The following is a 14,547-nucleotide window of genomic DNA, read 5'->3' as shown; positions in this document are numbered from 1 at the left end:
GGGGATTAGCACACCATAGTTACTTTAACAGCCTCAGCCACTGCAGCAGCAATGACTATGGCATCTTTGGTGGGTGGACCAGAGGTATTCTGGGCCAAGTGTCTAAGGTCCAGATGGGGCAGGTAATCACAGGCTACCCACCTCAGATCTTAGGGGGCAGGGTTTTACCTGTAAGAGAAATACCACCATACCATAGAATGTAACATTGTGTATCTTGACCAGGTATGCGCCCCACATTTTTCACTTTCCCAGTGATGGGTTCCAAGGGACTGGTCATGGCTAGTACCTCATCAGTCGTGATGTAAGAGGACCTCGCCCACTACGAAGCAGGGCTCTGGACTGAGACATTCGGCTTGTACCCAATGCAACATATATTCATGTGCCATTTTACACTGTGCCTCATCACGAGTTGGGCTATATCCCCGGCTGTAATACCGCCGACTGTATTACCCCTAGCACTGACTGGTCCGGTGGTATTACCACCGGATCACAGTACATCCCCATTCCTGATTGGGTCCATTGGATCCAATGTGGAATTTTCAGTGCTAATTCTGCGGGCTAATACAGCCGGCTGCAATACCGCCGAAAACAGGGATTTTCACCTCCAGAAAAAAGCTGGAGGTAAAACAGCTGATTTTGCGCCTAACTCTTGATAGGGCCAGCCCTTAAATGCGGCGGTAATACCGTTACCACTGCATTTAAGGGCTACAGCCCAACTCGTGATGAGGTCCTAAGTGTAAATAAACCACTGATGTATTATGCAGTGTCTAGTACCTAGCCGTTGAAATGTACCCCCACTTTCCTGGTACACGGTCAAAAAGTGCTATTGGTAGGATTTTCTGACGGGTAAGCAAAAAATGACATGACAGGGTGTCAGATTTTCCTACCCCGTCAATTTTTCCTACCCCTGGATGGGTTGCCCAATGCCTGCCCTCGGTAGGATTTTGTGACGGGTAGGAAAAAATGACAGGTCAGGCTGTCAGATTTTCCTACCCCGTCACTTTTTCCTACACCTGGGTGGCTTGGCCAATGGCTGCTGTCGGTAGGATTTTCTGACGGGTAGCAAAAAATGACATTACAATTTCTGGCCGATTTTTCTACCATAGGATTTTCTGACAGATAGCAAAACCTGACATTACACAGCCCAGTGACCAGCAATGCGTATATAAGTAAAACAATTGCGATATTGTGCAATGCCTTGGCCCGTTTCGTTTTTTAAAAAAAAACATGGGGGGGGGGGGGTGGGCGCAATCAATGCTGATTTTAGCTTACAGCCCAGCCATTCAGTCAAACATGTGACTACAAGATATTGGAGGTGAATGCTTTCATAGCTATTGAATCGCAGAAAGAAAGAATGGCGAATTGGAAGCCTCGAGAGAAAACGAGTGGGAGGCTGCCACTTCTGATGTTTAGTCCGACCTGGGATCGAGGGCGTTCAAATGCCAACTCCGCCCCTCCGCCCAAACTCCGCCCCACACTAGCTCTTGTGTGGGGTTCTCCCTTTAAAAGTTTTACCATTTCCACCACTGGCAGCAACTGAATTGCAAGGTGGGACTACGAAAAGGAGTGGAGAGTGATAAATAAAAAGAAATATAGGGATAGGAAAGCGGGATGGGGTACCGCCGATAAACACCGCGGAAGGATCGAGGACCACCAGCCTGAAATGTAGGTCTGTTGTAGCTCTCTGGGAGAGGGCGGTTGAGCGAGGCAGCGAGAAAGTGGACGGAGGAGAGTGTGGGAGGTCGAGGGCTAGTGAATGTAGGGCTAGTAACGGAAGGACAGCAGCGGGAAGGGGGGTTGAGGGGCTATACAGAGGGAGCGAAGGACGGAGAATGTTGGGCGAGGGAAAGGCGGAGTCGGAAATTTGAGCGGGTCACGTGACGAGAATTGAGAGTTACAATAAAGACGGTAGTGGAGCGAGGGGTCGCAGTGATATTTTTTTTTTCTCGGATAACCGATCACGTTGTTTTCACGTCAGCGGGCAATGCGCATGCCATGAATGCATACACCCTTGGACTATGACTGGACCTGTGGGTTAATATTTAGCAAGTGGCCCATCCGATTATATTTGATATTGCAGAGGCAGGAGAGTAAGCAGCGCAGCGATTGGTTAATTGTGTGCCAGTGCCTGGCTGGCTGGCTGGTGCTCTTCCTGGAATTGCACATACAAACACACACTACAGTTCGGTGAAGACTGTGGGAACAGTGTGTCTGCTCAGGCTGTGTACGGCAGGTAAGGCTGGGAACCCCATGTAAGCGTCATAGCTTGATCTGCGGGGTAAGGAGCGCAAGATTGTGAATTACAGCATGAGCTGACCCCTGGGGGGATTTAACTTGAAGGCATAGCTTTGACACCCCAAATCCATTTAGCAGAATTATCATAGGACATGCACATTCTTAGGACTGACCAATCAAATGGTGCTGGACAATCGCAGGTCTGTGTTCCATAGTTGCAGAGCTAAAGTTAAAGAAGCCCTGGCTTCCACATCTTTACCTGGCATCGTTCTTCCCACCATCACACACACACACACACACATATCAAACCTTTTAACTGAACTTTTGGGAAAGTTCCCTGCCCATCTTTGTGGGAAATATTACATTTTGAGGGGCTGCGCTTGCGATACCCTTTATAAAGTACTCTTTATTCAACCTAATCTCTGGCAGTGGTGTGTACCCACTATTTGATCCATTTAAGGATGCCATAAAACGTTTGTGACAAAATGAATTTGGCTCTGCGTAAAGATTCCTCCTTTGCCTTTTGTGGTAACCTGGTCTGTGGGAAAGCTATATTCTCAGAAGGGGTGTGAATGTGCGACAGTGGCAACCCAACAGTAATAGTGCACACATTTGAAAATAAAAGAATATACTCTCACGGTTCTATTCAAATATATATTTTAACAAAAAAAAATATAAATTATACAATTAACTATTTCAAACACAATGGGCCTCATTTTGTGCCGGGCGCAACGTTAATAAAAGGTGGAAAAACCTTACGTAGGGCTTTTACTTCTTTCATTAACGTTACGCCTCATTTTCTTGGATTTGTATGAGAGGAGGGGTGAAATGCAAGTTGCCTCTCCAATCCTCTTTGCCATACAACCCGTCCAGCGTCTGCGTGCATTTTCATGCGGGTATGAATGCCATGGATCCCTGTGGGGTCTGACTGCTTCATGCACCTGCAAAAAACTGGCGGACTTCATAGGTATCCATTGTAAACTCAGCCTTGCATGCAGCTTTTACTTCGTTTGCATGGTGGAGTGCAGAAGTGCAGGGCGTGAGAACCAGAGGAGCACATTTTAAAAGAGCCCATGATTTGGCATCGAGGAGCCATTACGTTAGTACTGCAACTTTGACAGCTCCCTGCCACTGAATTTTGGTAATTTGCACAGTAGAGTGCAAAAGAACATGGCAAGGGGCGGTGTACACGAATTTGCATGTGGGCGCAAAAGCTGTAGGATTTATTGGTATGACAGAAAAAGGGGGCAGTGGAAACTCAAGTTGTCTTCCGCCACTCCTCTCCTCCATACAAATCCAGGAAAATGGGGTATAACATTAATGAGGGACGCAAAAGCAGTATGGGAAATGGGACTCTATAAAACCACCACCGTGTAAAATGATAGAAAAGGCAGAACAGGAATTTATAGGCACACTGGGTAATTTGTCTGGGGAGAAAAAAATGCAACCGTGTTTGAAAAGGATATGTCTGTAGTGGAAAGAATTTGCAAAAAGTGACTTAAACGGCCTCTAGGTAACTGATTCCATTGTTAGGCGGTTCAATAGTGTCAATTCAGGCTTGCAGCTGTGCAGCTTGTGGTTTGAGGTGGGTTTCAAGGCAGTGAGTCGTTTTGATCCCAAGTGGCGAGTATGGCTTGAGCGAGTAGTCCATGCAGTTTAAAGGTGCAGTCTAGCGATGCAAGTTGATGGGCCACCAGGAACGGTATAAATGTGTCACAGTGAATTCTTCCTTGAATCCGGGATGGTTCAAAATGTGATAAAAGAATGAGTGGGAGACCTCCTTGTTTACAGATAAAAGGCCACAGGGGATTGGAGGAAAGCAAGCCTGCTTCAAGAGGTCCAATCCCTACCCTTAAAACAAGTGACACTTACCTCCCGATTTCATACCCAGAGTACCTTGTTCTGCAAGAAGTAGAAGGGACAGAGAAGGCCCACAGTAAAGCAAGATGGAGGAATCCTTCCTGTCCTAGCTATGCCCCTTTCCCAGTCTGCAGCTTCGAAGGCTCTCTTGTGTGCAGACCCCTATTGTGAGGAAGGCCTTTGTTTTGGACTTGGCTATTTGAAGCCAGGCAGGGCATTTCCAGCTGAGAGATCCCAGGCCTGGCAAGGTAGGTTTTACCTTTGCTCCTAGACAGTCAATAGAGGCATGCATCCTGCCCTTTGTCTCATGCACTGGAATGCAGACCAGTAGGTGCCTGGAATCCATATACCCTCCCGTAGCAGTCTGAGCTCACATGGATGACACAGGTATGCTACAAACCAGGTGTGACGCTTGACTACCAACTAGCATACTGTGCATGTCAGAAGAAGGACACAGACTCTGATCTTCCGTTTAGACGTGTTCTTTATTTAAAAATAAAATGAAAATGACTGACATTCCCTAGGGGTTTCCCTACCTAACCACAGTAACTAGGGTGCTCCTCAGTTGTCAGTGAGTCCAAAAGAAAGATATGTCCACTATTCAAAAACAAATGTATGCTGACCCTACCACTATCAAAACAACTAAGGCACAGGAGAATGGCTCCCTTCTATGGGCTTCTTTCTCAGCAAGTTCGGTTTATTTAAGTATTTGTTGGTAGTTCTTTGTAACTACTTTTACCAGGTTGTAAAGTTCAGATATTGGACTTTTCCCTGAGGTAAGTGGTCTCAGCATCATTGAGGGGTTCCCTCGTATACTTTGCCACACCACCACTTCTTACCTAGCCCCTCCTGGGACTCTGCTCTAGTCGTTCGGCTTCTCGTAGCTCAGGTCTCCTGGAGTGTAACCCGTTAAGTTGCATACGCCAGCATTATCATTCAGCTCCACTCAGACAGCTGATTTGGAACTCCCAGGCTTCTCTCTCTCTCTCTCATGTCTCCTCTTGCCACATATATGACGCTGCGCTGGGACTTTCCTTCTTCTTTGATCTATTTGCACTTGACATTACTCCAGTGGCTTTCTTCGACTTAGTGCCACATAAGTAGTTCTTTTCAGGTTTTCTCAAGGATTCTATATGACAGTAACAAATATCAAATTGTCCTTCATGTTTTCTTCCAGCAGGTTTTATCAACACTGGGCTGTAGGTGGATTGATTACGGAGTTCGTCATAAGAACGGGAGTCCTTGTACCCAAGAGGGGAGTCTCTGCCGGGGAGGTCCCGCTTGCCTCCACCCCTAGGGACAGTATCGCGTAGTGGGCTCATCTCCCTAGCCTCACAAGGGAAAGGCTTCCACTGTGAAGAAATGACTGAATCCAGCGATTCGTCACATACCTTTTCCCTTGGTTCACTGGCTTCCCCTTCTTCACTGATTGGAAATCGACTAAGGACGTCCATATGTCCCTGCTCTTGTCCCTTTAAATGTTCCACAGTGAAGCAGAATGTTTGGAGGTCTAAGAACCATCTTATAATTCGAGTGTTGGTGTCTTTTCTTAAACTCATCCATGTGAGGGACGAGTGATCAGTGCCCAACCTAAACTTTCTTCCAAATAACTAATAACTGAGGAGTGTTATTGCTCATTTGATGGCCAGGGATTCCAACTCAATGGTGGCATCATTTTGCTCCCACTGAAACAGTTTTCGGCTGGCATATAACGCTGGATGTTCGATGCTATCATACTCTTGGGATAGCACAGCTCAAATACCTGTTTTTAGAAGCATCTGTCTGCAAGATCAATTATTGGTTAAAGTCTGGTACATTTAATACAGGCTCATTACACAGGATGTTCTTTAGCCCATTGAAACTATTTTGGTCTTCAGTGTTCCATATCAACTTTTGAGGCTGTGCATTTTTGAGCTTATCTGTAAGGCTGGCGGCCATGGTGAAGTAGTTTGGTATAAACCACTGTCAGTCCCAAAAAAGCACAGAGCTCTTTCTTGGTCTTAGGTGTCGCAGTGTTTTGTACAGCCTTAACTTTCTCACTTTGAGGCTGGACCAACTATTTCCCACAAAGAACCCCAGGTATTTCAGTGCTGGCTGGGCTAGGTGGCACTTCTTAGGGTTGGCAGTTGATCCGCACTTTCTTAAAGCCCTAACAATTTCGTAGAGGTGGAAAATATGGTCTGGCCAATTCTCACTATTCTCACTATAGATCACTAGATCGTCAAGGTACACCCCGCAGAAATGGGAAACGGTTCTCAAGACTTTATCCATTAGGTGTTGGAAAGTGGCAGGTGCCCCATGTAGCACAAAGGGTAATACTTTAAACTGGAATAACCCCTGAGGGGTCTAGAAAGCTGTTTTGTCTTCTCTATCGGAGGGGTTAACAGGGACCTGGCAATACCCTTTTGTGAGATCAATTGTAGAGATAAACTTTGCCTTTCCCAGCTTGTCAATTAAATCATCTATCCGGGGCATCGGATAAATGTCAAACTGCAAGATCGAATTAAGCTTCTGGAAATCAATGTAAAATCTCCATGATTGATCAGGTTTTGCGACCAACAATCTGTGAATACCAGGGCCTCTCTGATGGTTCTATGATATCTGCTTGGATCATATTTCATACCTCTTGTTCTAATATCCTTTTCCGAGATTCAAGGATCTGGCAGGGTCTGAGATTTACAATTCTCCCTTCGGGTATTTGAATGTTGTGGAAAAATGTTTTAACTCTCCCTGGCTGATCTACAAAGACATCAGTAAACTGGGCTATCAAATCCCTGATATCCATCTGTTGAGATGGAGACAGGTCTGGGGAGATCAAAGTATTTTCTTGGTTCACATCCATGAGTAGATACAATACACACAGTGGAATCTTCACTGGGTTTCACCCTCCACGCTTTCAGAAAATGGACATGATAGAATTGTCTCTTGTTTTTCCTAACTGGGTGAGAAATGAGGTAGTCAAGGGGACCCTTCCCTCCTCCCCCTCAACACCTTACAGTGGCCAAATAGCTTTGACAACACCTTATTCTATACTGTTGGTTACAAGGCTAGAATCAATTGTCCTACTGAAAATGTTTAGAGAATGACCTTTTTGTCATAGCTGGTTTTCTGATGTTCTTGGGCCTGTCCTAGATGTTTTCGGCGAATTTCCCTCACAGTTGTCATCTGTTGCTTTCGATTTTGGGTGATTTGTTAGATGGGTAGAATGGCCTCCTCTTTTTCTCTTCCCAGGTCTCCTTAAGCATGGCTAAAACATCCTGGGGTTCTCTCTCATTAAGCAACTCAAAGGGTGAATATCCCAAAGAGAACTGAGGTATCTTTCTCACGAAAAACAGTGCCCACAGTATCATGGTGTCCCATTTCTTACCATCTGCTTCTACAAGCTTATGTAAAATCTGTTTAAGCATCTGACTAAAATGCTCAACAAGCCCATTAGTCTAAGTGTGGTAAACTGAGGTTCTCATGGTCTTTATTTGCAGGATTTCCTTTACATCAGACATGAGGCTGGACATGTAAGTGGTACTTTGGTCTGTCAATATCTCTTTAGGGAAGCCCACTCGGGAAAGAAAGGGAATTAGCTGTTTCAGGATTTGCTGGCTGGTCTTGTTTCGCAGTGGAAAAGCTTCAGGATATCTAGTTCCATCATCGACAATGACTAAAATAAATCTATTACCCAACTTAGATGGTTCTAGGGATTCCACTATATCCATTGCTATCCTGGAGAAGGGAATATCAGTTATAGGGGAGGTTCTAAAGGGGTCAGAGGGACTGGGGTAGTAGCTGTTTTTTGACAAAGGGAACAGGTTAAGACAAAATTCTTGACATCGAGAAACTCCCCTGGTCAATAGAATCTCAGCGTCACTTGACTTTGGGTCTTCCTGACCTCTAGATTGCCAGCTGTCAAATGGGAATGAGCTAATTCCAGGACCCCTCTTCTATGGCTTTGGGGTATTTCCAGTTGGGATCGAGGGTTTCCACCTGGAGTAACGTCTTCCCCTATACAGTAGGCCTTTGTTAAGATAAAAGAACAAACCACCCTGGGTTCTGTCCTCTTCCTCTGTGATTATTTTAGAAAAGGCCTCTGCTAATATGGAGTTGTTTCTCTGAGCAAACGCTAAGTCAGGTAGGAAAGCAATTTCCTCTGTTTCTTGTGGAGGTCTGTCTTTCTTAGGTTTATCTGTCTCACCAAACACTTGAGAACCTTTATCGGAATCTTTCAGGATTGTTATTCCTTGGGGAATGGGGAACAGGGCTTTCTCTAATATTCCCTGGGCAATCTTTCCCCTTCCTTTACCATATATATGTTGTTCCTATTATGATGTAACGGGACCTTCACATTTTCAATATAATCTGGGTCGACCATTCCTGGCATTACATCCAACCCATGTCTCTGTGCTAGTCCTGATTTCTAGGCCAACCATATGTAGGTTCTCCTAAGAGGTGACAGGACTAACTCTGTTGGAATCGGATGTCTTTCGCCTGCTGGGATTATTATTTCAGAGGTGCTTTGTAAGTTGAATCCAATATATTTAGCTGTGGCCACCATCGGTGCATGAGCCTTGGGAGTGAGTTTTGTCAATTGTAGGGTCCCCCCCAACATTTATCTTTTGGGCTGATCCATTCCCTGACACCATATGTGGACCGTCAGAAGAAGGACACAGACTGTCATCTTCCATTTAGACTTGTTCTTTATTGAAAGAAAAATGAAAACTCCTGACTTTCCCTAAATTATTAGGTTTTCCTACCTAACCAAACTAACTAGGGTGCTCATCAGCTGTCAGTGAGTCCAAAAGAAAGATCCATCCACTATCCAAAAACGACTCGATGCTGATCCTTCAACTATCAAAGCAACTAAGGCACAGGAGAAAGCTTGACCTTCTACTCTTGCCAGAGGAAAACGAGGAACTGTCAAAAGATACTGAGATGCTGAAGATATTCTGCACCGCCATGGTGGTAGGCACAGTGAACGGTGCAGAGTCTTAAATTTGACACAACTAGCCAATGCAGCTGCCTAAGAAGATCCTGAGAATGGGCAAAATGGTTAGTTCCCAAGACCAGCCTTGCTGCAGCATTTTGTGACAGTTGTAAAGTTCGAATATTGAGCTTTTCCATATAAATGTATATTTAGGAATAACAATACTATTCAAATTACAATTCTCTTCTTGTGTATTTCCAACACTTGCTGTTCACTGGCACGAGCATGAGTGCTTCAGTAATGATTCTCACTCTCCAGACTTGTTCTTTACTGGGACGAGCAGGAATGTTCCAGGAGTGAGTCTCACTCTTCTCTAACACTTGCTCTTTACTGGGACGAGTATGAGTAGCCCAGAAATTTTTCTCAATCTTCTCTAAGTCTTGTTCTTTACTGAGATGAGTAGCCCAGCAATGATTCTCACTCTTCTTCCACACTTGTTCCTCACTGGGATGAGTATGAGTAACCCGGCAATAGGAAATGTGAGCGAGAATGTTTGAGTGAGAGGGTACGAAATAAAGCAAGAGTGTGACAAGGATGAGTAGGGGTGTGGTGCGTGGGGTGGTTTGTATAGAGGGTTGGGTAGGTTGGGTAGAGAGGGTGGAGGAAGGGTGGGTGTATGGCTTAGAGAGTGTAGGTAGAGAGAGTGGGGGTAGGGTGGCTGTATGTAGAGAGAGTGGGTGTATGAGGGTATGGGGTGATTGAGGAAAAGAGTGGGGTAGGGTGGTGGGTGCATGTAGAGTGGAGGTAGGGTGTTGTGGGGGTAGAGTGGGTGAGGGACAATGAGTGATGGTAGTGATAGTGAGGGTGGGTGGGGTAGAGAGAGTGCTTATATGGTGGGTGGATGGGGTGTAGAGATAATGGAGGGAAGGTGGATGTTTAGGGGTATGGTGGGTGGGGATAGAGAGTGGAGGTAGGGTGGGTGTGGGGGTAAAGAGAGAGGGAGGTTGGGTGGGGGTAGTGAGGGAGGGAGGGAGGGTGGGGGCAGAGCAAGTGGCAGTAGGCTGGGTGGATGGGGTAGAGAGAATTGAGGGAGGGTGGATATTTGGGGGTAGAGAGTGAGGGTAAGATGGGTGAGGTAGAGAGAGTGGGGTAGGGTGGCTGTAGGTAGAGAGTGGGGATGTGGGTGGATGAGGGTATGGGGTGATTGGGGAAAAGAGTGGGGGTAGGGTGGGTGGGGGTAGAGAGTGGAGGTAGGGTGTCGTGGTGGTAGAGAGGGCGAGGGAGGGTGAGTGAGGGTAGCGATAGTGTGGGTGGGGTAGAGGGAATGGTGGTATAGTGGGTGGATGGGGTGTAGAGATAATGAGGGAAGGTGGATGTTTGGGGTTAGGATGGGTGGGGTGAGAGTGGGGGTAGAGTGGGTGGAGGTAGTGTGGGTGTAGAGAGAGTGAGGGTGGGTGTGGGTAGAGAGGGTGGGTGGTTGGTTGAGTGAGTGGCAGGCTGGGTGGATGGGTTAGAGAGAATGGAAGGAGGGTGGATGTTTGGGGTTAGAGAGAGGGGGTAGGGTGGGTGGGGGTAGAGGGAGTGGAGGTAGGCTCAGTGGGAGTAGAGAGAGTGGCGGTAGGATGGGTGTAGAGAGTGGAGGTAGAATGGGTGGGCTGACCTAGAGAGTCGAGGTAGGGTGGGTAAGGGTAGAGAGAATGGAGGTAGGGTGGGTGGGGGTAGAGTGGAGGTTGGGTGGGGTAGAGAGCATAGAGGTAGTGTGGGTGGGGGTAGAGATTGAGGGAGGGTGGGTGTAGAGAGTTGAGGTAGGGCAGGTGGGTTTAGAGAGTGAAGATAGGGTGGGTGGGTGTAGAATGTGGTGGGTCGGTTGTTGTAGAGAATGGGGGTAGACTGGGTGTAGAGACTGGAGGTTGGTTGAGTGGGTGTATGGAGTGGAGGCTCTGTAGAGAGTGGAGGTCGGGTGGGTGTAGAGATTGGAGTTTGTAGAGAGGAGGTAGGTGGGTGGGTGTAGAGAGTGGAGATAGGGTAGAGAGTGGAGGTTGCAGGGGTGGGTGTAGAGAGTGGAGGTAGGGTAGGTGGGGTTGAGAGCAGAGGTAGGTTGATTGTGGAGAGTAAAGGTAGCATGGGTGGGGGTAGAGAGTGGAGGTAGGGTGTGTAGAAACTGGAGATAGGTGGGTGGGGATAGAGAGACTGGAGATAGGGTGGGTGGGGAAAGAGACTGGAGGTAGGGTGGGTGGGGGTAGAGAGTTGAGGTTGGGTGGGGGTAGTGAATGAGTGAGGGAGGGTGTCTGCACAGAGTGTAGGTACGGCGTGTGGGTGTAGAGAATGGAGTTGGGGTGGGTGCAAAGATGGGAGGTATAGTGGGTGTAGAGAGTGGAGGTAGGGTGCGGGGATGGGTGTACATAGTCAAGGTAGGGTGGGTGGGTGTAGAGTGGAGGTTGGGTGGACGGGTGGTGTAGAGCATGGAGGTATGGTGGGTGCGTGTAGAGACTGGAGGTAGGGTGGGTGGGTGTAGAGAGTTTGTAGAGAGTGGTGGTAGCGTGTGTGGATGCAGCGAATGGAGACTAAACTTTGGGCTGCTGGTGGCGTCATTAAAACGAAAACTCAAAAGTTTGCAAAGTACAATTGGCATCAAAAGTACACTGATTTGCATGCCACCTTCTTTTAAATCTATTAAGTCGGCTAACCGTGAATCTGGCAGAATCAGGGAAAAATCGCTCCTTGTGTGGGCGTGCGTAAACAGACACCGCGAGAGCTGCTGCCCGCTGGTATATTTCTCCAAAATTATTTGTGAAAGGTATTTTGACTTTTTCGGACAGTGTGTGAAAATAACTTGTAAAATCCACATGTTTTGTTTTACACGGATTTTCAGAAAAGATGAATATTGAACGAATGGAACCACGGAAGTGCAAACAGAAGAGTGCCCTTCTGCGTGCACTATCCACCATACCTGCCGAACCTCTTGGTTTTCCCCGGAGGCTCGCGTTTTTAGCCATTTCTCTGGGGAAGACCGTGGAGTCTCTGGGATGTCGTAGATGCAGTTTCAGGGTCGCATCCAATCCTCCCTCCGATTGGCTGCAAAAGACCGCTGCCAGTAGCCAATCGGGTGGAGGTGTGGGTGGGACCCGGAAACGGCGCAAATCAGACGCAGTCCGTGGCGCTTCGAGGCCTTGGGTTTCGGAGGCGGCAGACGGAGTGCGAGCCCCCGGGGGAATGGGGGCTGAACGTTGAAGTGCGGTCGGCATGTTTCGGGTCGGTGGTTAGGCTGTTGAGAGGTGTTGCGCGGATGGCGGATGCATTTGGTAGTGGCGGGAGTAGCGGAGCTGGGGTCGGGGTGTGAGTTGGTGGGGGGCGTTTGTGGTAGGGTAGCTGTAGGTGTGGATTGGTTGGGTGTGGTTTGTGGTAGGGTGGCTGGTGGTGTTGGATTGGGGGGTGGTGGTTGTTTGTGGTTTGGTGGCTGGAGGTTCGTGTGGTAGTGTGGGTGTCGCTCGGGTTGGTCGCGGTGGGTGGGTGGCAGCGCGCGGTGCCTCGCCTGAAGCGCGTGTGTAGGCGTACGGGCTGGGGTCTCGCGGGTCTGCGCGCCGGTCCCCGGGCTCGCTGGGTGGTGAGTGTTTGGGGTGTTGTGTCTGTTGGTGTGGATTGGCGGGGTGTGGGTGTTTGCGGTGGGGTTGCGGGTGGCTGGTGTTGGATTGGGGTAGTGGTTGTTTGTGGTTTGGTGGTTGGGGGTTCATGTGGTAGTGTGGGTGTCGCTCGGGTTGGTCGCGGTGGGTGGGTGGCAGCGCGCGGTGCCTCGCCTGAAGCGCATGTGTAGGCGTACGGGCTGGGGTCTCGCGGGTCTGCGCGCCGGTCCCCGGGCTCGCTGGGTGGTGAGTGTTTGGGGTGTTGTGTCTGTTGGTGTGGATTGGCGGGGTGTGGGTGTTTGCGGTGGGGTTGCGGGTGGCTGGTGTTGGATTGGGGGTAGTGGTTGTTTGTGGTTTGGTGGTTGGGGGTTCATGTGGTAGTGTGGGTGTCGCTCGGGTTGGTCGCGGTGGGTGAGCGGCAGCGCGCGGTGCCTCGCCTGAAGCGCATGTGTAGGCGTACGGGCTGGGGTCTCGCGGGTCTGCGCGCCGGTCTCCGGGCTCGCTGGGTGGTGTGAGTTTGGGGTGTTGTCTGTTGGTGTGGATTGGTGGGGTGTGGTTGTTTGCGGTGGGATTGCGGGTGGCTGGTGTTGGATTGGTGGGGTGTGGTTGTTTGCGGTGGGGTTGCGGGTGGTTTGTGTGGAAGTGTGGCCTGTGTGTTGATTGGTGGGGATGGTGCACATCATCCTTTAGGATGGGGAAGCGCCTGCGTGGGTCCGCCCACGCGTTCGATAATTAAGAAGAAGAAGAAACGGCGGAAATATTCCTCACTGTGCACTATATGAGCACATTGCTGGCAGGCAGCTTTAAATTTCTTTTTTTCCTCCTTGCAGCGCAGCGCTAGTGACCATGTAGCGTTTACAGCAAATTGGCAAAAAGAATGCAGACTGGAGCAAATTCAACGTAGAATACTGCTTTCAATCCGGTCTCATTAGTGGCACCAGATTGAAAGCAGTATGACCGCGTTTATTTTGCTCAAGCTTTCTTTGTTTTTGGCCAGTTTGCGTTAGGGCGACTAAAACATAAGGCAAACTGGCCCAAACCGGAGCCGTGTGTGAATGGGCGGAGTCTTGTGTGGCTGGGGGAGGGGCATACATCTCAGGGTTTTTAATTTTCAAATGTAAGCAGGTATGCTATCCTCTTTGGGTAAAATGACCCCAGAGAGCCCACTTGGCACTATGGCTAGCAAACAATATTTGGGAAGAGATGTGTTTGGAAGTGCTGAGGGCTATCGGTGCTATAGCTGGTACCATTTACTAACCATGTAAAAACAAGAACATTGTGCATTGCATTGAGTTAAACGACTCCGCATTAATATTGCCACGGTAGTTTGAAGTGTACATAAGAAGCAAACAATTACAGGGGCTGCTAAACTTACAGCAGATGTAAAATGCAAAGTGATAAAGCAGGAAAGGGCGCGAGGTGAATGAGCGAAATCTAGATGGGAGTCCAAGGAGAACAAGGGCCACGTAAAGAGCGAGGAAGGCTGGGGGCAATTCTGGGAATGTGGATACAGTAAACTAAGCAGACCAGGGAAAGGCAGGGCACAATCCACCCACTTTTTTCTAACAGTGGAAGTCAGCTCTTCCACACACCCCCCCCCCCCCGTGTGTTTTCAAGTGATTAAAAAAATAAGCAGACTCAATGCTGGGGGAAAAATGGCTACTTTGCTGAAAAAATCACATACTGCAGAACCAATCACAGCCTACTAACATACAGCATATCCAATCGGGTAGTAACAGCAGAAAACTTAACATTTACAGTAACTTGTTTATTTTCAATACAATGTATTAACATACATTTAAATCTGTAGTAAACATTTTTGAAACCATTAATCTAGTCAAATAACTTTTTAATAACATTAACACATGGCGGCCGCCATGTTGGAAGTAAACATGGCTGACAACTTCACTACACAGT

At 48.1% G+C, this 14,547-nt stretch overlaps 1 protein-coding gene across 7 annotated transcripts in view; it reads left to right on the top strand.

The window, feature by feature from the left end:
- The first annotated feature begins 1,460 nt into the window (after nt 1–1,460).
- The window catches only part of LOC138513780 (acyl-coenzyme A amino acid N-acyltransferase 1-like), a 91,712-nt gene continuing 78,625 nt past the window's right edge, over nt 1,461–14,547 (top strand). For 2 of the 7 annotated variants that reach the window (XR_011281816.1, XM_069628871.1), the window contains exon 1: nt 12,141–12,262. Coding sequence is in view for 1 of the 7 variants with exons in the window: in XM_069628871.1 (XP_069484972.1) it covers nt 12,254–12,262 (9 nt within the window). In the remaining 6 variants the exon portion in view is untranslated. Of the gene's footprint in view, nt 1,670–1,889; nt 2,234–12,140; nt 12,263–14,547 lie in introns of those variants that run through there. The other 5 variants (XM_069628876.1, XM_069628873.1, XM_069628874.1 and 2 more) reach the window with 5 other exon arrangements.

Source organism: Ambystoma mexicanum, chromosome 12 (assembly GCF_040938575.1).
Source record: "Ambystoma mexicanum isolate Mex_15411 chromosome 12, UKY_AmexF1_1, whole genome shotgun sequence".
Lineage (NCBI taxonomy): Eukaryota > Metazoa > Chordata > Amphibia > Caudata > Ambystomatidae > Ambystoma > Ambystoma mexicanum.
This window is presented reverse-complemented; position numbering and strand designations above follow the sequence as displayed.